This window comes from Magallana gigas, chromosome 4 (genome assembly GCF_963853765.1).
Source record: "Magallana gigas chromosome 4, xbMagGiga1.1, whole genome shotgun sequence".
In the NCBI taxonomy this organism is placed as follows: domain Eukaryota; kingdom Metazoa; phylum Mollusca; class Bivalvia; order Ostreida; family Ostreidae; genus Magallana; species Magallana gigas.
This window is the reverse complement of record NC_088856.1, coordinates 8,316,700-8,342,310: the sequence shown is the minus strand read 5'-3', so window position 1 is coordinate 8,342,310 and position 25,611 is coordinate 8,316,700. Positions and strand designations below refer to the sequence as shown.

The following is a 25,611-nucleotide window of genomic DNA, read 5'->3' as shown; positions in this document are numbered from 1 at the left end:
AATCCTAGTTCGTTCGAACAAATCCTAATTCGTCCGAACAAATCCTAATTCGTCCGAACAAATAACTTATTCGTCCGAACAAATACCTAATTCGTCCGAACGAATAAGATAATTTTTTTTTCATCTGACCCTTCCACGCCGCCGTATATAAGTAATTGAAATGCTTCTAAAAATTGTACACGTATGGATCCAAGCAATATTGAATTCTAGTCTCGTTCAACCAGACGCTCGGCTGTCTCCGTTAATATCCGACAACCAAGAGAGACTCTCTGCTTGTCGGAGATTTACGGAGACAGCCGAGCGTCTGGTTGAACGAGACTATATTTAACTTTGGCGTAGGAATACATGCAACTACAAAAGCAATTAAATTGTTCGTATTTTATCAAATCTGACTATTTTTAAGGTGTTTATAAATACGTTTCTTTTGAAAAACAATGGTACAGCATACTGTACACCGAATTTATCTATTATTTTCATATGATGATTTTTTTTTCGGTGATGATTTGTGCTTAGGTCCAAACACTGTTTCACTTTCGGTTTGCTAGAGTAACTGCATGGGAGAGTTGATTATAATCAACCAAATCGTACGTAATCTGAGTGAAATGGCAAATTCAAAACTAAAACAAATTAATAATACAAACATGGAAGGTTTAATATAGATAAATTGTAATATCATAATTAACGTTTATAATAACTTGAGTCTTTTTCTCTTTTAACTCATTTTAAAATTGATGATTATTTTTACGTTTTAATATGGTTCAATAGAATTTAAAAGACTTCCTTTAAAACATATTTTCAACTTCATCGCAAAAGAAAAAAAAGAGATTTAAACCACTATTTCTTTTCTTTTCCGTGCGGTGGCATAATTGAAATAACTTTGTAAACTGCATGGATACCATCAATAAATTTGTTTTTATCATTTCATTTATGAGGTTTGAATGACAAATAACACTTTATGATGAAAAAAAATACTTTGAGGCTGAGGGTCGGAGAATCATAATCACAAAAATAAAATTAACCAGTACACAGGTTATGGGTGTTTGAAACTGTTCATGAGTAATGCTATTTATCCCTCAATGTCAATTCTTGGATCACATGTTGGACTTTGTCTTTACAAAATCGAATTAAAATTTACTTCTTTGACAAGCATGCAATTTTCATTAAAAATTGTCAAACTGAACCAAAAACGGTATCCCGAGAGAGGGTATACGTTTTGGGTATTTTGTTTATTTAGATTCTTTGTTGAAGAGAAACATTGATAATACAACTTATAGAACCATATTCCACGCATTTAGACCAATCCAACCTCTGCAATACGCATAGTTATTTGACCGAACTATCGAAAGTTGTAAGTTATGTAAGTCACACTTAAATCTGAAAGAAATTCATAAAGTATTCGTCGGCATATTATTATTTATTATCAATCAATTATTGAGTGGGCACTGGGGTCAACGCATATATATATATATATATATATATATATATATATATATATATATATATATATATATATATATATATATATATATATATATATTAGCGAGATAAAACCAGATGAGATGGGTAAAATTTAGCTTGCGCATAAGCTAGGCTGATACTTTGCAGAATTATCGGTAGACTGAGGAACCATGGTAACACACGTTTATCTGAATCAGGGTCGAGATTCTATATCATGACCAAGTTAAAGTTCAAAGGCGCAGAGATTATAAAGGTGATGGTAAACAGAACAGAAACAAAGTATTTATTCCTTTTAAAGAAATGATCAACATGTGATATCAACTATCAGCATCATATGTTATGCCGAAACTACCACATGTTTCAAATATATTTATCGCATTAATCGCGATGTTTTGTTGGTTTTTTTTCAAAATTGCTTATCTTTGCTTTAAGGGCAAGCTAACGTACATGTATTAAAAAATAAAAATTTTACCTATAGAAAGCAAACCATCATTGAATAAATTGTTGATTGTATACATTATTGGATGATTATGTTTCTTTATAAAAGTTTGAGCATTAAAAATGCATCATAATATGATATTAGCGAATTAACGAAGTAGTGCTATATGCGTTAGTTAATGCTGCCTGTATTTGCTTGCACATCAATCACGTATGTCGCTGATACAGAGTGCATTGCGTCTGCATTGGACTGTAGACCTCAGCACTATTTAAAACAGATAAAACTAAGAAAGTAACAATATTGTAAAATATCCGTTTTACAAATAAACACTCCGTGATCATCGCCCGACACTACTACAGGATATTGTTTGCACACATGTACGACCGAAGAAAACGTCTAACAATAATTAAAATTTCAGTATGTTCTAATTTATTTTTTCATTGAATATTCCTTACCAGTGGAGGGGTTGACATATTTTCTTAAACATGCGTTTCTACAATGCATTGTGTCAAATATAGAAAGTGTTCGGGGAATGAAATACCTAGATGCAGTGGACATGAATAGTGTTTTCGGCCTTATATGGGGGATGTCTAGCAATTAGCGTAAGAGTAGAAGTTAAAAACTTCTAAATATTTTGATCGTCGCAGATGAAAGGAGAACAATGAGTAATTATGATTTCATCACAGCTTAAATATGCGAGGATTATGGCGTCTACAATTGTCTGCAACACAGATTGCAATCGATGTTTGTGGCATGTTGTTTCTTAATGCATTCTGCATATTAGACATTAAAATTTGATTCATCTTCAACATCATATAGACTAAAAGATGAGATATTTGTAAGAGAAGAGGTTTCTTGTTAGATAAATTTAATCTGAAATATGTAACAAATCCATTTGTGAGAAGCACTAAAGATTTGTTCTTATGATGAGATCCACATGTTTAGATATTATCAAAATTTAAAAGATCTGTTAATATTGCCGCTGGCGTATACAATCTTCATAATGACTAATGAAAAGGCTTTCATACATATTTCTAAAAAGTGTAAATTAAAAAAAGGCGTTATAATTGAAATGATAAATGAAATTTGTACACGTATACATTGTTAAAGAAAGAGTTTAAGGCAACATAAATCAATTAAATTTTAACTTTAGATTTCATTCTAATTAAAACTTAAGTAGTCAAAATATTTAAAGTAATGTTTCTTTTTTGCTAGTCGATAAAATGTTGATGAATGCGACCAATTAAGAAAATATATAATTAATAATCTAAATATGTTCAGATTTTAATTTGTCGAACATGAGAGTCACTTGAAGTTCATAATTGTTTATAATTAGCAAGTTACGTTTAAATTATATGTTTGATATATTTCTTCCTTGTGTTGAGGAGAATGCGATTATAAGCCTTTAAAGCTAATTTACAGAATACATGGTAAACTGCATTCTTTTTCAGTTTTGCCTTCATATGTCATGGTAGAATTAAAACCTGTCTAATTAACCATTCCGAATATGTTTTAAACATTATCTTAAGGCTTATTACAAATTAGTGAAAGATAAATAACCATAGTAAAATTGAATTAAAATATTTCGACACTTCCTATGCATTCAGTGCCTAGCGTTGAAAAAGGAGGCGGTTAACAAGAGGATGGGTAAGAAGGTCAATGTGTTTGTGAATGTAAATTGAATAAATGAGACTTATCATTGTTAAGTTATAATTGTATTTTACCAACTCTTTTACAACTTTGTCTTATACAACAGAATGTACACAATATGACCTCACATATATTGTGTTGACATTGTATGCTAAGAGATTTGATGGTCAATCTTTCATGAATTATTATCACCGAGTGGCCTTAAGTCTTGAAGAATTTGAAATCACTTTTGCTCTTTCAAAAATATTATTTGCTATTTATTTGAAATACCTATAAAACACGAAGATCATGTAAATTAAACACAATAATTGGCACTTTGATGATAAGCAATCAGGAATATATGTACGAAATAAGATCCCTCGAAACATGTTTATTTTTGATAAACAACTGTTTATATTTCCATTTTTATATATTATATAGATAATTTATACAACAATTATGTTATATAGTATAATTTGATACTTTATCTGAAACGTTGTAGTAAGCTTTTAGGATAAAAGCATAAATAGACACACAAATAGATGAAGGAGAGAGAGAGAGAGAGAGAGAGAGAGAGAGAGAGAGAGAGAGAAACTTACTTAGGATAATGTACTCATAAATGGCCGCCATAGTGCAATTGTAAAACGTGCCAAGCTCTTTAATCCTTTTCATTAACTTCCGGGTGTTAGATTTATATATTTGAAAAAGGGGAAATAAACTATTGATATTTACATTCAATGATTTAAACTTTGGTGACATAAATGTATGTACAATTTCGTAATATATTATAGAAACAAATTTATTGCTACAGATATTTAGCTTTATTCATTTATTTGTTAATTCAAAACAACAAAATTAAAGACTGGATGCTTTTATAGAACTTAGACATCGGATATATTATGGCATGGTAAAGGCAGACTCTTTTTGTTGAGAAACAAGTTCTCACGATAGGCAAATAACATCAAATATTTTCTAATTATGATATAATGATTAGCTATTTATCTCAAACTCTTAGCAGTATATTAAAAACAAAAGGCCCATGGACTACATCGCGCACCTTAACAACATTTTGTTGTATCATTCTATTTCGACATTTTCAAATTGTATTAAAAACTCTGAAAAATAATAAAAAAAACTCTCATGTAATCCAAAATTTAACAATATACTTAAGGGGCATGGTCCCGATTTGATCCAGTTTTTCCTCGTTTGTTATGTGCAAAATACTACAATTTCTGAGATTACTACGCAAGCATCCTAAGATAGTGTTGATAAAACCATGCCCTCAGGCCGATGCTACACCTACAATGGTTCAGAGTTCAATATCCAAGCATGCATTTTATATTTTAAAAAGTCTTCTTGTTTAGACAGTGTATCATACGAAACTAGTCCAATCGTGTGAATGACACGTCTATGGACTAAAAATGAATGGGTTTTTCTGTAATGTTATTATTCTTATAAATTTAAAAGTATTTTGTCCAGTATAATAATTTATAAAATATAATAGCTAAACACAAGCTGGCGATTTGGTCATGGCTTATTTATTAATTAGCAATAAGTTTAATAACCGACCTGTCACCCACTTGATGAACAGGTATATGGCTACACAATAAATCAATGAATCAATCAACATCAATAGTTCAACAATCAAGTTATTCAATCAATCAATAAACCAATAATCAAAGTTCAATCAATCAATAAATCAATCAATAAATCAATCAATAAATCAAAGATCAAATATGAAAGTCAGTATCAATATGGCTTTGCTTTAAGCGGGTTGCTGCTAGGTTAGCTCGATCCCTGGGAACAGTTGACCACCTATTCCCAAGCTTTGAGCAGGCCCTGGGAACAGTTGCCTACATCAAAGACTTGAGAAACCTTGCCATGGTGCAAATTTCACCATACAAACAGCTTTAATAAAGGTGTTTGTCCGCCAGACAATTTGCAACCCCAAACCCATCGAGAGAGGGGAATGCGTTCAGGGCAGTTGGGGCAAGTTTAAACTTAAGTCATGACCAGGTTATTGGGGAATAGGGAAAGGGAAAAGGGTAGGGGGTTGGGATAAGGTTGTGTTTGTGACAAGAATAAGCTAATACATATGATCAGGATATACTAATGAATGGGTTTGGGAGAACAGATAAAGTGCACCCTGCAATGTGTCAAGGAAAACATTATTGCCTAATTCCGATAAATGTACTCCGTCTAAGCTAAACATTTGGTTGTTATATTTATTTAATTCGAGGTGCTTAATATAAGCCACTCCCAAGTTCAAAACATGAGTTGCAATTGCATTGTTAAGACATATAACGCCAACATGACCGTGGCAAAATTTCGGACCAAACCAACAAAGTGTTAGGCAAAATTATAGCTAGTTCAGATATAGTTTCAAACATTTTTAGTCGAAGGTCCAATAAAGGTAATATGCGCCAATACTGTTGCCTCCGCAATGTATCACTAACATGTCAGGAGGAGTAGTGTAAAATAGCTGGGTAGAAATGCATATAAAAACGTCCCCCACCTCTTACCAGGTCTGCTTATCCAGCGTACCTCAGCCCCAATCAAGTCGTGAAGGCGCATTGAATTGCCTCCAGCCCGCGTTTGGCTGTGTAGTTTAGCTTTGGAAATAATTGATAATCCGGCTATCCATATGTGTGGCGCTTGACCTGAAATTCTTGTTATATGTTAGCATTGATGTTAAGATGATGCACTAATAGAGAATTCAAGACTATAGCCTTGTGTATTTCTTGTAACACATTGACTTCCAACGCCCCTTAGACTGAATTCTGGTGTTCTGGGATACCTTGAATGAAAGCTGTCGTGGCAGCGCCTATGCGAAAAGACTGGGCTGCGTGAGGGATCTTAAGATGCTGTAAAGGCTTGGTAAGGACTGTGGAAAATTTGTATGATTTAAGGCGTTTATTATCAAAATGGCAAAGAAGTGGGGCTTCAACAGGTGGTCTTACAGAGAGAAATGTTGTCAGAACTTGTTATAATATTAAAGATACGTGATCAATAGGTATAACTATGGTGGTTCCCATGCCAGTTTGATCTGATTTTGAAAACTGCAGGAATAATCGTATGGTTTGAGATGTAATTGAAACTGCGTTGGCTTGCAGAATTCTACTAGGGGATGTACCCATTGTGACTGTTAATTCACCAACACGCAAGAAGAATTTATTATATACTTAACTAAAAACTTTCAAACATTTCTTTTAGATCAAGAAAAATAACAGACAATGGCAGCTTTTGGATAGGTTTCAATAGAAAACACTAGCTATATTCGACATTGTTTGCATTAACCTGGAAAATGTATTAAAATAACAAGCTACTTTTATATTGTCGGGAATACTTTCCTTTATAGGTAAATTGTTAACAATTTATTGAAACAAATTTAAATGACCATGCCTATGTTTTATCAATATGATTCATTTTCATGTAAACTGGTAATCAAGAAAAGAGTTCTTGCAAAATTGTTATATGAAATCATTAAGAGCTATCTTTATCAAATTAATATTGTTTAGCCCGCAATTCCTCAAACTCTTTTTATTATTGAAGATATTTTTATTATTTTTTTATGCTTCCATTTTCCTACTTATAACATATTATGAAGACTCTATATTCAGATATAAATTCACAAAAAAGCTTATATATTGACCATTAGATAAAAAAGAAAATCCTATTATAGTGATTCTTTCACATAATCACCTAAATTTATTCAACGAATGAGCGCTTACAAAAACTAATAAAAATGTTATTTGATAGGCAAACTACTTTTTAAAATTCTTAAATCAAGGTATCTTATTATTAGTGTCCACATTAGTTGAAAAAAAACAACATTTATCTTATTGTTTTAAAAATTATAAATAAACTCACGAATCTACATAAATTCTGACTGGTAAAAACGCCAACGAAAAAATCGTTCATGCTAGATTCTCAACTTTGATTGCTATTTCTATGACAATTGTATGATAGAGAAATAGAAAGAAAAGTATGATATTTTAATTTCCTTTTTACGTTGACATAAGGAAGGTTTAATCAAATTTCCTTTTGACAAGCCAAAAACCAGAAAAGTCCCCTTCCTTGAATATACATTTAATAGCTATCAGTACCCCTATTTTACTGCTCATGACCATCATTCAAAAGTTGCATTTATTTCTGATCATTTGCAGGCAGCAGAGCGTTTTATTGGTGTCAGAAAAAGTACCCTTCCTTCTAAAGAGTAACATTATAATAAATTTTTGTTTCACTCTTTTGTAGGAAACAGCGATTAAACAAAACAGAAGATACAAAAAATAAAAGGCATGAAATATGCATAGCTTATTTTAAACAAACAGTCTTTTAAAACTATTAATTTTCGTTGTTGTTTTTTAAGTTACTCAACATTTATCTTATTGGCTTCGTATTGAGATAATAAATAGCTAATTCAATCCAAAATGTTCAACTGCGTAAAGTTCCTTTAAAATGGTGAAGCTTTTATCTTCTCCTCTTCACTCTAGTTATTTTGGCTACTGGCACGTGCAACAGCCGATGGAGAACAGTACATAGCATTGCTAGCAAACATTTCGATGGATTGTTCTCTAAAGACCAAAAAAAGTTGTGCATATAAGTTTTGTTTATTATTGAAGAACAAATACATCAAAAATACAAAAAGGATACTGACCTTCTGTAAGGAGAACATTTAATCCTGGCCCGTTTAGTTATAAATGTCGTTATGATTGCACCAAGAAAGACTCCTCCAAACAACGTTCCCAATATGGTTGCAACCTTTTGATCTGTTTACGTATTATGGAACGGAAATAAAATTTAAACACGCATAATAAAATGAAATGATATTGCTTTGCCCTAACTATATTTATAAGGCTTAATTTTTAACCAAAAAAAAATTGACAGCTCTATACCAAAGATTATTTAAACAAAGTTTTGTCAATATCATGGAAGTACAGAAAAAGGTCACAGTCACGAAAATAAAACATAAAATCGGACTGACAGACAGATGGAAGTACATGTATAACATCAAAGTACTGAAGAACTAAATGAAGTTGATTTTGTCGATGTTTATTTATCTTAAAGTCAATTATATGTTATTTTACATGACAAGTACATATAGGTTCTAATTTGATTTGAATTACGCACATTTTTATCAATGAATTTTTGTACTTTTTCTACAAGAATGTCGAGAAACCCCAATATGAATAATGTTAAATAATATTTAAAGATAAAATCAATTCAATCAAACTATGTATCAGTAATAGAAATATTTCTCGAAAATTGCAATCAATCCAAGCAATATTGAACTCCAGTCTCGTTCAACCAAACGCTCGGCTGACACCGTAAATCTCCGACAAGGATCTACGGAGACAGCCGAGCGTCGAGTTGTACGAGACTATCTTGAACTCTTGCGTAGGAATACATACCACTACAAAAAATATTTAAATTGTTCGTACCATTTAAAATCTGACTATTTTTAAGCTATTGATAAATAAGTTTCCTTGGAAAACAATGCTTTAGCATACATTACATCGAATTTATCAATTATTTTCAAGAACTAAGTCTTGTCAGCAGCAATGATTTGTGCTGAGGTCCAAACACTGTTTCACTTTCGGTTTGTCTAAGTAACTGCATAGGAGAGTTGATTAAAATCAACTCCCAAAAATGCATTATATTAGACCTTTCAGCAAAGGCGAACTAAAAACTATACCATAGCTAAAATATATCAAACTAGATTTTTCATTATCAAAATAAGGCATTTCTTAATATAAGCTAAGGACAGTTAATATTGTCAAATTAAAACTCAGTTTTGGCAATATCACTAAAAAACAATATTAGTATGTTTTATCTGCTATATTACAACCTCCATTCAAAAGCCAAATGCAGGAAATTGATTGAACTGAAGTGTTTTAATACATGTAAGAGAAATATACAAGATTTCTGTACTAAGCCACAGGATTTTATGTATTTCTACATTTTTTTACATCATCAGAAAGCTATAATAGTTTATAGAATTATCATAGTCATTTGCTTTAAATATTGCTAGATTTTTGCTAATTTACCTTGTTGCTGTCGACTGTGATATCCATTGTTATCTGATGCAGAACCTCGGTGATTGGTGACACATATCTGGTTCAACGAAAGGTTTCCTATGCAGAACATATAACATATAACAAATAATTCTTTTTCGGGTCTCCACACATTAAAGATATGTTAGATAACAAACAGTATTTACATGATTGTAATTATTTATTTTTAAGCATTACTTTATCAGACGATTTGAATGTGATGTCAATATATTTCTACGAAAGCCTAGAAACAAAATCGCAGTATTTTATAGAGGTTCTCGGACCCTTGAGAAAAAAGACCCCCTATATATAACATGTAAACGTGAGACTAATGACTATTTTAGAGGTTACAACTATACCCTGACGTACCCACCCAAAATGTGGCTCGAGATGGAAGTCCGTTCTCTTAGCCATTTTGAATTTTGCACCGAAATCTCGTCAAAAGAGATTTGTTAGCCATTTCGAACCTTGCAGTGAAATTTCGTTTAAAAAATTGTTCATATCTGATTAAAATCCCAGCATATCAGATTCAAAAGAAATCTTTAAAATATTGGTTAAACAATTTAAGGAAGTGTTCTGCAAGTAGTCGTTTTGATCTTTTTTTCTGCAATGTCTGAAGCATTGTTATTTTTACAGAAAATTGTCGAGTTATACATGCGCTACAAACGAGACGTCACAAAGTAGACTAAGCACAGGACTTTCAGCGTAACCATGAGACAGATAGGCAGACTCAACTGCGGACTTTTTAAGGAATCTGATAAACATCCGATTATGTAATTGGCTTCGCCCTCCAAACGGTCACATTGTAAAAAATATTGTCAAGAATCTGTTAGCTTTTCATGGGTATTATTAAAATATTTTACGTCCGATGTTTATAGAATTTACCGATAATTATTATCAAAGCATAAGTTCACTAATTTCAGCATCAATACTCAATCAGGTAATTACCGGCAGCCAGAAGGCGGTCGGTCATATGATATGAAAGGAAAAAGTAGCTGTGTGTTCTGCCCAGTTATTATCAAGGTCTACAATGTAGTTCCACCATAGTTTTGTCAACTTAATGCAGCTTTGTTCAGAGAGAGCGTATGGTGGAACGAGACCAACAATATTATTTAAAGAATAATAATAAAAAAGTAGTATGCATAAGTAATATGAATGGTATCAATCTTTCTTTAAACTAAAGAGATATGTTTTTTTAAAATCCTTTTGATCATGTAATCATGTTGGTATTTGGTCATATAACTTCGGTTAAAGTGTCTTTTTAATTGTAATATGTGTTGTGTTTTAATTTGTTTGTTAGTAGTTTTGCTAATTTTTAATCCTTTTAAAATCATTTTTGCAATAGTATGCTGGAGAATACGTATATCTGATAAATTATACACAAAAAATGTAATAAATATAGATATATGAAAAAAATCAAAACACCGAAATAAACTCAACTAGTTTCATTATCAGTCATCAGGCAATGGTTTATAAAAAAGCGTGAAATGTCCCAAGTTATGTTATATCGTATAACATACATCAAATTAAATTCATTAATTATAAGTAAATACCTAAAACAAAACTAACTCTCTGTACCAATTTAATGCTTTTGTTTTAATCGTAAATGATATTTTAAACTACCCGGGATTGGGAGCGGTGTGTGAAATGATCGAGCATGCTGAAAATGGATTATTTGTATTTTGCAGTTTTACAGTAAGTACACTAAAAGTGTCGCTCATTTGTTTTCTAAAAGCCATCAAAATTGTGACTGCTAACAGATGATTCATATTTACAGTTTATGTTTAATGTCCCGACATCGATTCCTTAACCTGTTAACAGTCTATAGTGTTACTTTAGATTGTTAACAGGTTTTTCTCCGTTTAACAGTAGTTGTATATTTGCATTATCAAAGTTAAGTCAAAGGAAGATTAATAGAAAAATATGTGCTCATGGTTTAAATTAGAAAAAACCCTGTTTTTTCTTACTTTCGCTTTCCTTGTTGTAACCAAAAGCTGATGCATGTTGAATATTATTATTCACCACGTGATTTCTTACTCAGGTTACTTTGTGAATACAAAATTCTATAACGTAACGTGTAAGGTAGCATGTAACGTGCTAGCTAGGACAATGTTTCTGAACACGTTAAGTTGTCAAGCATTGATTTAAAGTCTTTTGTTTTAACATGGGCGACGTCTATTGTGACCTTGCGCAATACAATTTAGTACGTCATTCCTGAGATAAATCTAACTGTTTTAATGTAAAGTTTCACTGGAATAAACCTTAAAATAATTTTTGAGCTCTAAATAATTTTTCTTAGAGCTTATTCACTTGATTGAAAATTCCGATTAGAAGACTTGAATAATCAAGTTTGTTGACATACACAAAGTTGCGAATGCTCGTTAGTTCGAATTGACTCGAACGAGAAACAGTTGTTGATGTTTAATAAAACAAACACGAGGCTAGCCTTATGATTCGAAATTGAAAATAGTGAATAAGGATGCTTTGAAAAAAAAGAGGGGGGCGGGCTAACCCCCACCCCCACACACACACACTCACAATAGCCCCCTGGTTCCGACGTCGACGCCTGTGCTACGCAGTTATGTGTTTTCCTTCATATATGTAAGAAAACAAAATCTAAAACTACTACTAACTTTAGTAGTAGCTTTAGATTTTGTTTTCTTTGTTTTTTACTCATGTAATTTATTTTTTGGTCCTGAAGAAGGGACGGGTTGTCCCGAAAATTTGACAATTTCTATTGTTCGTGTCGTTAGCCATTTTTAGTGCTTTATATATTCAGTTTACTGGCTTAGTATCTATATATTAGATCCGACACCTTAAAGATGCCTAGTGTTGTTGATTCTATTCAGTGCTTTATATATATATATATATATATATATATATATATATATATATATATATATATATATATATATATATATATATATATATATAACACTGAATCATGTTTAAAATGGTTAAAAATAATTGACATTTAGTTTCTTACTTTAACAATAAATCTTATATCCATTATGCAAGATTAGTATTTCATATAGATATAGTTGACATTTGGCAGTGCATCAATAAATGAACAATATTCTATGCTACACAATTTATTTACCGTGGTAGCAGTTGTTGTCAATGAACAAGTATCCTTTTTTACATGTGCACACACCAGATCTACACAAACTAGCGAATTCAGTTCCTGTACATTGCCAATCGTAGATACACGCATTGCCGACGGTTACGTTTTCTGGTAAAGAAAACAGTGGAATAAACAAAATCACGTAAACGTTTGAATAATTGCCAGTGTTCCAACGAAAGATTTAAACGTGATAGTACAGAATGTTAAATTACCTGAATCACAGCTGTTGTTGATCAAGATAAATCCTGCTTGACATGTACACACACCAGATCTACACAAACCAGCGAATTCAGTTCCTGTACATTGCCAATCATAGATACACTCATTGCCGACGGTTACGTTTTCTGATGAATTAAATTGTAGTATAGAAATAACAGAAAATGAATGAGTGCTTATCGATATGCTTAAGAAGAAACGTTCGCTGTTATATTAATATTCTGATAATAATGATGCTAAGAGCAATATAGTATATTATCGGATTAACAATTTTAAAGGCTTGTTTTTGGTGAAAAAAGTATAAAACATAGTACTATGAAAAATGTTTCAAAACGACGATCATATTGATGTTATAAAAACAGAATTACAATTCCAATTAATTACCTTTAAAACAACCGTAGTCAATCAATATGTAACCGCTTCTACATGTACACACACCAAATATGCATGTTGCAAATTTAGTTCCAGTGCATTGCCTATCGTCGGCACACACAGAACCGACAGTCAAATTCTCTGATAAAAAAAAAACATCAATTAAGCAACAAATCTATTTTATCAATAACAATGTGCATATATTATAAATACAGTAAAACAAAGCCCACATGGATAAAACAGTTAGAGCGAGTCGCTAGCCTTTTGTCTTATACAATTTTTATCCATAATTAATAATGTTTCAAATAGACCATTTCTGCATATAGCAATATTTCACGCATATTCCTTTGAAACAACTAACCTTCATTAATATATCAGCTCGAAATTTAACCACCTGAGCTCTACATCGATATAAAGTGAAACATCACATAACAAAACGGTATGATGCGCTCTACCACTCTTGTTTCTTTATTATTTAACCAAATTAAGTTTGGATACAATCAGAAAAATGACAATACATGATTATGTAACAAAACGTTAATAAATTGAATTAAAAAATCATGAATATTTTCTTCTTTATGGCATAATGTTTTACAATTAAAATAATCAAGAACTACCATTACTCATGTCATCAATGATATGACCGGTTACTTTATTTATCAAAAACATAATCCTTGTGATCTGAAAGCGACATGTATGTAATAAATTATTATTAATCAGATCAGACCCGTTTACAGTATGGTTTGCTTAATTAATGATTATTCTATAAGAGGCATTGCCAGGTATATTCATGGCTGAGTAAAATGTCATTGCAGACTTCCCACTGTAATGAAAACCAGGTGTCTCAAATTTCGTGCAGGTTAAGTTTTTTCCCAATATAAGGTCCATTAAATTTTGTTTAGATTTCGTTATAAAAATGCCCATAAAATCAATTTCTTTTTCCTTATATACTATTTTCTCTATATCAGCATTTTAGTTCTGTTCGGCTTAAGGAAAAGTATAATTTTGAAATTGAAAAATTATAAAAGACAGACACAAATTTGATTTAACATTTTGAAAACAATTATTAATCATTCAAAGTTGAACTATAAGAAAACCGCATAGTTTTGGGTTTTTTTTTAAATTTTGAAATTACAAGAAAAAAATCTATTTTAAATACTTGTGTATGACTACTTGAGAATTTCACCAATAAATGCTAAAAAATGTGTTAACTTTATCAAATTTTTGCTTAACGACATGTGATAATATTTTCATTTTTTGGTCAGATTTTCTTCTGCCATGATAAAAAATACCCTGTTAGAACAACAATTCTCCTTTTGGAAATTCAATTTAACATATATAGATAGTTTAGTTACTGAAGAGAGCTGCTCAAAAACAAAAATTTGTATGTGTAAGTGTTTTACCATCCTCGTTGAAATGCTGTTGTAGACCATGTTTAACACATGCTTTAAATGCATGGATTTCATTCTAATAATTGTGTGGTGAACAAATAAAACAGTGTATATATTTATCAAACAGAGTGAGTCCTAGGCATAAAACGTTTATTTGTTTTTAGTAATTGGATATTTTTAAATTCATTAGAGATTGTTATTTTACCCTTTAAACATGTTCCATTCACCATGACATATCCAGGGTAACAATGACAAACACAGTGGTAGTCTAACAGGTCACACTGTGCGCCGATAACACTGCAGTGGTACGGGTTACTATCCCAAATATTGAAAACTCTGTAATAATCTGCAAACAAATTGAAATTACCAGTTCATCCAATACGTATTCGTAATTTATTTATTTTAGAATTCAAGTCTATAATCTACATTCCTAATGTAACTGTATTTCAGTGTCGTACTTTTGTCCCACGACGAACAGTTGATATGCACATCGATGAACGTTTTCGTAGAGGAGTATCGCCATTTATAGTGTGCACACATCAAAGATTTCTTGTATGTTCTACCGATATAAAACACAGCTTGCTGTAACATGTATGTTTTCCGTGTCTCTAGATCATTCATTTTCACTTCACATTTGTTTGTACAGGTGGAGTCTGCAATATCCACATTTTTGTCATTAATATGAAATCCAACGAGCTATCTATTATACTCACATTTCATACACTTCTTTTCATGTAAAGTGTGGCTCTTACAGTGGCTCTTTAATTAAGTTTAACACACCTTAACAGTAATTTTTAATTATATATCACATTCAAAGACAAGTCTGGGAATTCCAAAAAAAATAATTTTATAAGCATTGAATTTTTCGGAGTGATTTTTTTTTTTACTCTCCTTTGCAGTTACTATAATTACAAAACGAAAGGGAAACACTTTTTTTACCTGCTCACAAATCATCACCACCAACAAGACTGAAGTACTTGAAAATAATCAATAAATTCGATGAAATGTATTCAAAAGCTTTGTTTTTTTCAAGGCAACTTATTTATAAATACCTTTAAAATAGACATATTTGAAGTATTACGAACAATTTGGATACTTTTATGGTACGTGTATATTTCTACACAGGAGCTCCATGAGATTGTTTCTCTGTCATTGATTACCAAAGAGTCATTTCTACAACGTTAGCATTTGGAATCAAGGGCAGACCATCCAATGAAATGTGGGGATAACAAACAATTTTCAAAATCAAATCAAAAGTTCCAAGGAAAAATACAGGTGCAAAGCAAACACGGACCTCCACAAAAATGAGAGTCAGGTGGGATGCAGGAGTAATCAGCCTCTGCTGACCGATTATACCCGCTATGTGCTCTTTGTCGTTATTTGGAAAACGGGAAAACATAGACAATCAGGGTACTAATAATGGCCTAAAACTAAGTATGAAAAACGTCGGTCAGCATTCGACCTAGCGGAAGAAGGTAATGGCTAGCAAAGTTGCTTATCGACCATAGAACTTACGGCATGTATATCTAGTCTACAAATCAAAGTACTGAAGAACTGACGGGAGTTGATTTTGTCGTTGTTTATTTTTTTTTAAATCAATGATATGTTAATATGCATGACAAGTACATGTAGTTTCTAATTCATGAAGTTGAATTACGTACATTTTAATAATATGAATTTTTGGACTTTTTCGACAAGAATGTCGAGAAACCCCCATATGAATCATGTTAAATAATATTTAAAGATAAAATTAATTCAATTTAACTATGTATCAGTAATAGAAATATTTCTCGAAAATAATATGGATCCAAGCAATATTGAACTCCAGTCTCTTTCAACCAAACGCTCGGCTGACACCGTAAATCTGCGACAAGGATCTACGGAGACAGCCGAGCGTCGAGTTGAACGAGACTATATTGAACTCTGGCGTAGGAATACATACCACTACAAAAAAAAATTAAATTGTTCGTACCATTTAAAATCTGACTATTTTCAAGCTATATATAAAAAAGTGTTCTTGAAAAACAATGCTTTAGCATACATTACATCGATTTTATCAATTATTTTCAAGAACTAAGTCTTGTCAGCAGCAATGATTTGAGCTGAGGTCCAAACACTGTTTCCCTTTCGGTTTGTTTGAGTAACTGCATAGGAGAGTTGATTAAAATCAACTCCCAAAAAGAATTAGCATTGGCTTAGTTTAGACTTTATTTTTTTTTCTTCTTAAAAAATGCGTTGATTCAATTTTCCATAAGGATTTCGATTACTCATACATAATGTGTCATAGCGTTTTGTGCCGTAAATTATATTTTTAATTACTATACATCATTATTCATATGGGGTATTATGTCTATAGCCCAGAATTATTGTCTCATAACTGCAACGGTGTGTGCAAAAAAATTTATTATGCAATGATACGCGTTAGTTAATTTGTAGGTACACGACATAAAATGGCATGTATGAGACTACATCTTGTAAAAACAATGACCTATTCATTATTCTAAGCAAGTGTAATGATAGCAAAATGCGCAACGTACGGTACCTATGGTACACGTCCGAGAGCGCTGACAATAACAGAATGGCTATTGAATATATAGGCTAAGGAATATATACAAAGCAGTAACAAAAATAACAAAGAAAACTTGCCGTCGTGTAAGACATCTTTTGCGCGACTCAAACCAAAGTGACATCTCTCTGGGTCATTCATAAATCTTAAAGCTGTCTCTAAACACAGAGTTCTTGGTAAAACAAAATAATATAACTAATCAACATATGCATGCTTTGTTAAACTTTTAGCATAGGTACTATAGCTCTTATAAACTAAAAACCATAACGACAATACCATTCATATAAACTTCACATGCTGTATATATATATATATATATATATATATATATATATATATATATATATATATATATATATATATAAATATATATATATATATATATATATATATATATATATATATATATATATATATATATATATATATATATATATATATATCACATACGTGTGGTGTATATTACCCGTGTGATAAGCCTTTGCTATATCAAATGGCTGATGCTTTAATAAATACTTTCGGTCCGAACTATTTTTGACACAGCCCCTCACTTCAACGCTTCAGTGACCTTTTTTTCGAAGATTTGCTAGTACTTTCAACATAAATATATCTAATACAAAAATTGATATAAAATTGATTATGTCAAAGACGAAAATTACAAATATAAAGGAAAACAGATAACTGCGTAGCATAGGCATCGGAACCCGGGCTATTGGGGGGGGGGGTGACTGGCTTAGTCCCCCCCCCCCACTTTTTTTGCGAAATTATACCAAACCGTAACCAAAAGACCTAAAGTACCTTTTTTCTAGTGTGTCAATTGTTTTATAAGTTTAGCCCCCTTCAAACTTTCAATTTGCTTTGTGTAGTTTATAAAACTGCAAATTACGTTAACTTTATCAAATAGTTCATCCTGACGACGCTATGAAAATAGAGCGTACAGGTTGTGTTTATATACATAAACTTACCGATGTAATGTTTTATAAGACTTTGATTCCACCACCAGTAAGCATCCTTATTCACTATATTCAATCTCGAATCATTCAAATTATATATATATATATATATATATATATAAAGACGACTTTTCATTAGTTGGTCAGAGAAATATGTAACTGACATTTACAACTTTTTAAAGTTTGGTTATGAGAAAATTACGGTCTTTTGTATCACTTTCAACCTTTCAGTTTTCTCTGTAAATAATTTAAGAGTTTATACATGTAATTTATCGGTTCATACTACATTACGGTTTCAATCCACTGCATTTTGATGACATATAGCCAAAACACCTCTGTAGATGATATTATATTTTGTTTCATAGTTTCTATGAGACACCGTTTTAATATTTTTGATGGATTTTCTGATATCAAAAAATAAATATTTGATATCAATAATTCGAATTATTGATATCATAAAATATTTTTTTTGAAAAAAAGCTTATTATCAAAAAAATTATTTTAAGATATCAGAAAATCATTTTCTTATATCATAAATTTGAATTCTTGATATCAGAAAATCATTTGTATTTTCTGATATCAGAAAATCGATTTCTTTTATATAGGACGTACATTTACTATCAACTTAGTGAATGATCCCTGTGATTAAACTTTTGTAATTAGTAAGAAATTGTGTTTCAAACATGTAGATCCTTGCTAAGAATAATAAGGTATGCTAATTTTTTAACCTGATTTCATTTTGGCACGTTCTTTCACATATACTATGATTAGCAGTGCTTTCTTTGGGATTCGCTGTTAATGTCTAATAGAATTAAAAATGATAGCGTCGCAACATATAAAGGAATTATACTGGCGTACAGTTAGCGCTTGAAAAACATTAGACCAGAATTATCAAAAAAACTTAAATATTTTTGCATTACATAAATATTCAAATTCTTCAGCATCTCCATTTTGGGTCAAAGGAGTATTTCATTAAATATGGGAAATTTATTCGCCATGTTAGTGAAATTTCTGATATCAGAAAATATTATAATTGATATGAAAAAATAATTTTCTGATATGAAAATACGAATTTCTTATATCAGAAAAAAACTTTTTGATATAAAAAAAAAAGGATCGTGTATTTTCTAATATTAAGATTTCGAATTTCTGATATAAAAAATCATATTTTGATATCAGAAATTCGAATTCTTGATATAAAACAAATCATTTTCTGATATCAGAAATTCCTCAAAAATATTAAAACGGCGCCCCATAATTTTCATAGGCATCGCAAATAATTATTGTGCCAACATCTTTCTTAGATAAATAATATCCAATGTCGTATTAAGTGCAGAAGACATGGTCGTATAGCAGGCTGCATGTTTGTAGCTCTCGGTCTAAAAAAAAATTCGGATTTTTCAGACTGACAGCTACAGACCTGCAGCTATCGTATAGCCAATATTTCACCGGTTCATTATCTTCGTTCAAGCATTTTCCTGGTATAATTCATACATTTTTGTGATCGGCTTCGGCCGATCACTGTTGTGTCCATATGAGGCATCCGGCAAATGCTTCCACGTGCACACACATTCCGCTTGCATAAGTAGTTCTTATAAAAACTTGAAGTTTTGGTTTAGTATTTATATAACATTTTACTCAGTTTTATTTCAATTCATTTACCTTAAGAGGTGCAAACATACTTAAAATACAGTTCGACCTGTTAATTCAGGAATGCACATTTTGTCTCACGCGTAAGAATTTTGATCGAAAGATTCATTCAGTAATGCAGTTGACCTCGACGAACTGACCTCGATCATAAGAAGATGTTCCATGAACTGACTTCGATCTATTGATGTTGCATAATAGTAGCTAGGAAGACGGCTTGATTTATTAACAGGGTTACGTTATAATGCGACCTCAATAGCAAGTTATGATGGCATTCCATGTTTTTCAGTCGCATTGAATTATTTTAATACAACTCTTTCTTTGTATACGTGTTAATGCTCTTTGAAAAGCCCTACCTAGTATTCTGAAGAAGAAGATATATTAACATTTAAAAATTACGTTAAAAATATAAAACTAGACAAGAAGTTTACAAACGGCTTTCCCCAAATTTATTTCAAAATTAAATTTGTTGACGGTTTATAATGATGAAATTATGGTGTACAGATTCAAAATATTCTATATTTTGTAAAAATACAGTACTTTTATAATTATTTTACATCAAACTGATCATGTTGATTGCTTCTAGCTATCTATATATCATTATTGCCGATCATTCCTTTAAAAGGAATACTTAGATAGTTGAACATGTCGTTTTCCTACAATAATCAGACTGAACTGTATGGAAGGACGCAATGTTCTTAACGTATATGACACCCTTTCCCTCCTATATTGAGGGTGTCTATGAACAATGCATTGCATATTCGTTTCCTTTCATCATTACTTTTAACAAAATATTGATAGGTGCATTTCCTTCTTGGTCTTACTGTTGTGCGATTAGCCTTTGTTGCCTAATACAATCTTTTTGCTCACCCTTGCCAAAACTCCAAATCTGTCTAAATATTTTCTGTTGATCATGTTTATCTTTTTGAAAGCATTTGAATCTTTATCTGCACATTTTTTTGTTTAACTTTCTCCTCCTTGCAGGAAGTACATAAGTTCCCTGTATTTCATTTTCTTACATATATTTTGTTTCCACAATTCAGGATTTTTATTTTCGGTTGCAGATCTTGTTCCAACCAAGTTGTCTTCTAACACCTTATCATGCCCCCCCCCCCCCCTACACACACACTTGTCACAGCAAAGATGTTTCTTTAATTTACAGATAAAACAGTGAATCAATAAGGTGTTGATCCCCACGTTATGAGATCCTGTGAAAAATCAGTGAAAATAAGAAAATGATGAGTGAAATTTATCGTTAAAGTTATAGGTATGCAACCTATACACCCTAACGAATTAAGATTTTCATAATTTTGGAAATTTATTTTTTTATGCTTGTCAAGATTTTTTTAGACGAGTCTGCCGCCCCTTTAAAAAACAATGCTACGTGCCTGGATGTTCCTGTATTAAATATTTTCAAAAATGTTCCATGTGAATCAAAAGAGCTATCTGGTTTATGTCATTTAACAAGTAGTACTTCCAAAATGACAAGTAGCGGATCTTAAGATTGTATTTATATATATATATATACTTTATCAAATATATGTACAAAGCTATGTGTTTTATACATGTATGTACTAGTAAAACATGTTTAACATTAAACAATTTCACACCATATCTATTTAAAACGAATTATGATTTTACTGATTAAAATGAATTTTAAACAACATATCCCTTCTTACCTTATTAAGTTACGGGAATTACATTCGTAGATCAGTATCACAAGGAAACCTTTAGAAAGCAATGGATACAATCGCATACATACAAACATGTACATATATCTTGTATAATCTGAATTATTCTTTTAACACAGTTAACAGGTAAGGAACAATTCAAGTTCTTATCATTTTTAGTTATCAAGGTTTTGGGATTTTTTTTACAGGATGAAGTTCTGCCTTCAAAACAACTACATGTAAACTGGTTCTGTGAAATGTCTGCCAATAAGATAAATTCAATGTATCTATTAGTCACATTTAAATGACAGTCAGACAGGGATTCATCCTTTGCACGTGTTTTTTTTTAAAATATAAATTCAGATGACTACAATATGATTATAGTACACAATTCTGATTTATTGTTTGATAACAATAAAAATGTATTTTCATATTCTTAACAATAATCTACCAACCCCCGGTAGAAAAAAACTCCCTGTAACATAAATGGAGACTAAGGTGGCATATCTCTGCCTCTAGATTGCAATTTATATTTTTTATCAAATATGTCGACATGCAAGATAAATATGTTGACATGCAAGATAGTTATGGCAACATGCAACATAACTACGTTAACATGCCAGAAAATTGCAAATAAGTAATTTCAAATGATAAATCGCTAGTAAAAAATAAACTTTTTTTTAGTGTTTAAATAATGTATGTTGCTGAATACAAAATTGAAATATACATGTAAATATACATGTAGTTCATTCAATAGCAAATTCTAGAGAAAGGTTCATTGAGATCTGGATATGAGTATAAAACTTAGTGTGACATTCTTTTTTTTTTTACATTTTTTAATTTTTTTTCTCATTTCCTTATATCATTTAAAAAGGCGGCAATCCCCAATTTCGGAGAATTTCCTCCTGCTATATATAAAAGATACAAGCGATTTCCGTTAACAATAATTAACACGAGGAAAACATCTACAGTGTATTTTATTAAAAATGAATACGTCAGATAAATATGCTTTATTTGTTTACGAAGCACAGCGGTATGCAAGTTTTTAAACAATGTTGAAAAAATGTTATTTTTTCTTCAAAGAAATTGTTTATTTATTCTACACCTATTCTGTCGTGTGTAAAATTGTGAGATATTATTTTTTTTTAATTTTCATAGTGATAAAAAACCTGATCTAGATTCACATTAATCTGCACCAGATGCAAAGTGAGAAAAATATCACCACACGAGTCTAGCAGATGAAAAATATCAAAAAACTATACATGTAAATTTATGCTTAAATCCCTTTCAAAGTACATTCACACAATTTCTTATTCAATTCAATATACTCAATTGTGCTTTAGAACTCACGGCATAGTTATACTTTTTTTAATGACCTAACGAGGCCGAGTACAGAACGAGTACGCACGCTTTCGCGCAGCGCTTCATTTTTATTGTGACGTCATCTTTTTGCTTGGTTGACGCCATGGCGTGATAGTTTCAACTGCAGATATTCGGAGAAATTTGTTGAAAATAGCTCGATTGATGCGTAAAAGTGATGTTATATTGTGGAATAAACATAAATATCTCGAAGTATAAGCTATATTTGGGCTCGGGTCGAAAACGTGAAGAGGGTTCAGCAAGCCTAGCCCTCAGTCACGTTTTCTTAACCCGTCTAATTATAGCTTAATTCATAGATTTTAAGACAGTAACAGTGTATTTTATATTCAAGACCCTTAATATGTGATGTTATATATTTATTTGTTACTTAAATATGTCTGAATGTTTTAATAACACTATAAAGATCACCATATCCGCCTTTGGCAAATAAAAAATAGCCATTATCTGACAAATCTGGGAAATTGGGCATACAAAAATCAACTTTGATAAGACCCCTGGAACAAACCAGGAGGTAAAAGGTTTTTTTTTATTTGACTTTTTTATGCCTTTTAGCAATAACTTTAATATGTAGAACAGAAAAAGAAATTCCTAGGGCAGAAGTTTAAAAGAAATGTAAAAAATGTGCAAAATTTATACATTTGAAGCAAAATTCCATAGGGTCCTATGTTAAAAATTAACAAACTTTGAGATGACCCCCTAAACAAACGGTGTGGTAAATGTCTTATTTTTTTTATCTTAAAACAATAATTATATCAGTAGAAATTCATGTAGAAATTTTCATTCAAAAATCTAGGGCAGAACAAATTAGATCCGGCCTCGTTAAGCTTATCACATTCGATTTTATGTCCCTTTTCCTTTTTTCGTAACGCCACACTTATCATTTTTTTTACTTCCAAATAAATACTTGTAAGATTGCCTCTTTGACCTTTATAATACGTTTTAAAATTATTTTCAAAAACATTTATCATCCACTTACGTTTACGAATGTGTAAGTACGAATGTTGCACTCTACTTTAGTAACACTTCATACTAGTTCAATACAACTCAATATTAGTTGTGTGGGATTTAAAATTGTTCACAGTGTAATTTTCCTCTATTAAAATAGAATTTCGATGAAGATATTTTGTGGTTATGTTTGATTATAAAATGCCATGTTTTCGATATTGAAGCTTAGTACTGATGCCTTTAAACTACTCTAATGAAACATGCGATTTAGTACAAATAAGGTAAAATTAGCATTCTAATAAGTGCATGCATTGATAAAAATCGATGTAATTTATTTGTTAAAATATATGAATTTAAAAAAAATAAGTTGATAAAAAACATTGAAACTTCAATTACATGAAGTATCCTAGTAATAAAATTATGAGAAAAAATAGAAAAAAACAAAACATGTCACTTACATATTGCAACATACACATTCACAATCTCCATGATATAATGAATTCTAAAATCTGCTGGCAATTTTCCTCTCTTATACTTCCGGTTTTGTTTATTTTTGTAAAACAACAAGGAAACCGTTATAAAACTGTGACAACTGAGGTTTGATATTTCCAAAATGAACATAAGCATTATATCTTCTTATGACTTTCCTTTAAACGAATGGTTGAAAGATATTTGACGAGTCAATAAATTAGCATTAAATTCAAATAAAAATGTGAAAAATGGGGCGTTCATCTAAGAGCCATTGACAAGTAAAATGGCATAAGAAAACAAAAAAAAAACAAAAAAGATTAATAGATAAAAATCCCATATAAGGAGGAGGGGTGGGTGTTGGTTAGTGCCGACAACACTAAAATAATACTAGAATTAATTAATGCACATGCACGTCAAATGGCCTGAATGCGCATGCCTAGTAATGCTAAACATGTACACAAGTGTAAACATCAACAATGATCTACGTGTAAAGCAGATGATGCAATTGGCAGTTAACATAAACATTTTACTGACGTAAGCTGTTCTTAAGGTTGTCCAATAATATAGTCTTTTAATGGACGCTATCAAAATATAATTTCTCTAGAAGCGTGTGGATATTTACAATGCAGGACATTTCTACAATGTATATCATTGAAGCATTATTTTTACAAATAAATATATTTATAAAATGTGTTTACAGAACACTTTGACAGAAATATGAAGATATCTAATGCTAACTGCCAATTGTTTTCCTTTGTGATACATTGTATATATTCTGATGTTGAGGCTGATCATTTTCAATGCCAAGCATTCGTCAACACTAACGTTGAATACATTTCAAACATGCTTAGACTGATGACAAATAATTATTATAACATCAATACAAAACTCACTATAAGTTTGTATTAGTAAACTAATATGCTTATATACTTGGTGTGATCAAGTTTCGGAAGCCCTGTGATAGGGCGCACCTCAAAGCATATCTCTTAAACTACATGTACTCTTCTGTATTATGTTTGAAATACAAATCTAGAGGCAGTTATTTAACCCATTTCCCTGATATTTTGCAATAATATTAAATATACTGTCTGTTCACATATCTATGTATATAGATATTATGTAAAATATCTGACTACTGATCTGGCTACTGATCAGTCTCTCATCTATCCGTCTATAGATTATGTAAATGAACTGTAACGACAAAGTGCAGATCTCTATCGTCAGGCTATCTGTATGTACATGTATTATCTATATCTGTAGAATTTTTAGATTTCATTTATATAATGTGATTTCCATA

The 25,611-nt window shown here is 31.1% G+C and overlaps 1 protein-coding gene and 1 long non-coding RNA gene across 2 annotated transcripts; both read right to left on the bottom strand.

Annotated features, from left to right (window-relative positions):
- Window positions 1-7,325: 7,325 nt before the first annotated feature.
- On the bottom strand, window positions 7,326-15,330 carry LOC136275007 (multiple epidermal growth factor-like domains protein 10). Its single transcript, XM_066083244.1, has 8 exons — window positions 15,141-15,330; window positions 14,888-15,028; window positions 13,304-13,432; window positions 12,916-13,047; window positions 12,680-12,811; window positions 9,574-9,660; window positions 8,184-8,295; window positions 7,326-8,100 (listed from the first exon to the last, which is right to left on the bottom strand). The coding sequence occupies exons 1-8, from the start codon at window positions 15,301-15,303 to the stop codon at window positions 8,016-8,018; spliced, it is 981 nt and encodes a 326-aa protein (XP_065939316.1). The 5' UTR covers window positions 15,304-15,330; the 3' UTR covers window positions 7,326-8,015.
- Window positions 15,331-17,175: 1,845 nt separating this feature from the next.
- On the bottom strand, window positions 17,176-24,383 carry LOC136274807 (uncharacterized). The gene is made up of 3 exons (XR_010713224.1): window positions 24,302-24,383; window positions 21,528-21,576; window positions 17,176-17,420 (listed from the first exon to the last, which is right to left on the bottom strand). It is a non-coding gene; the product is annotated as an uncharacterized lncRNA (long non-coding RNA).
- Between the last annotated feature and the right edge of the window lie 1,228 nt (window positions 24,384-25,611).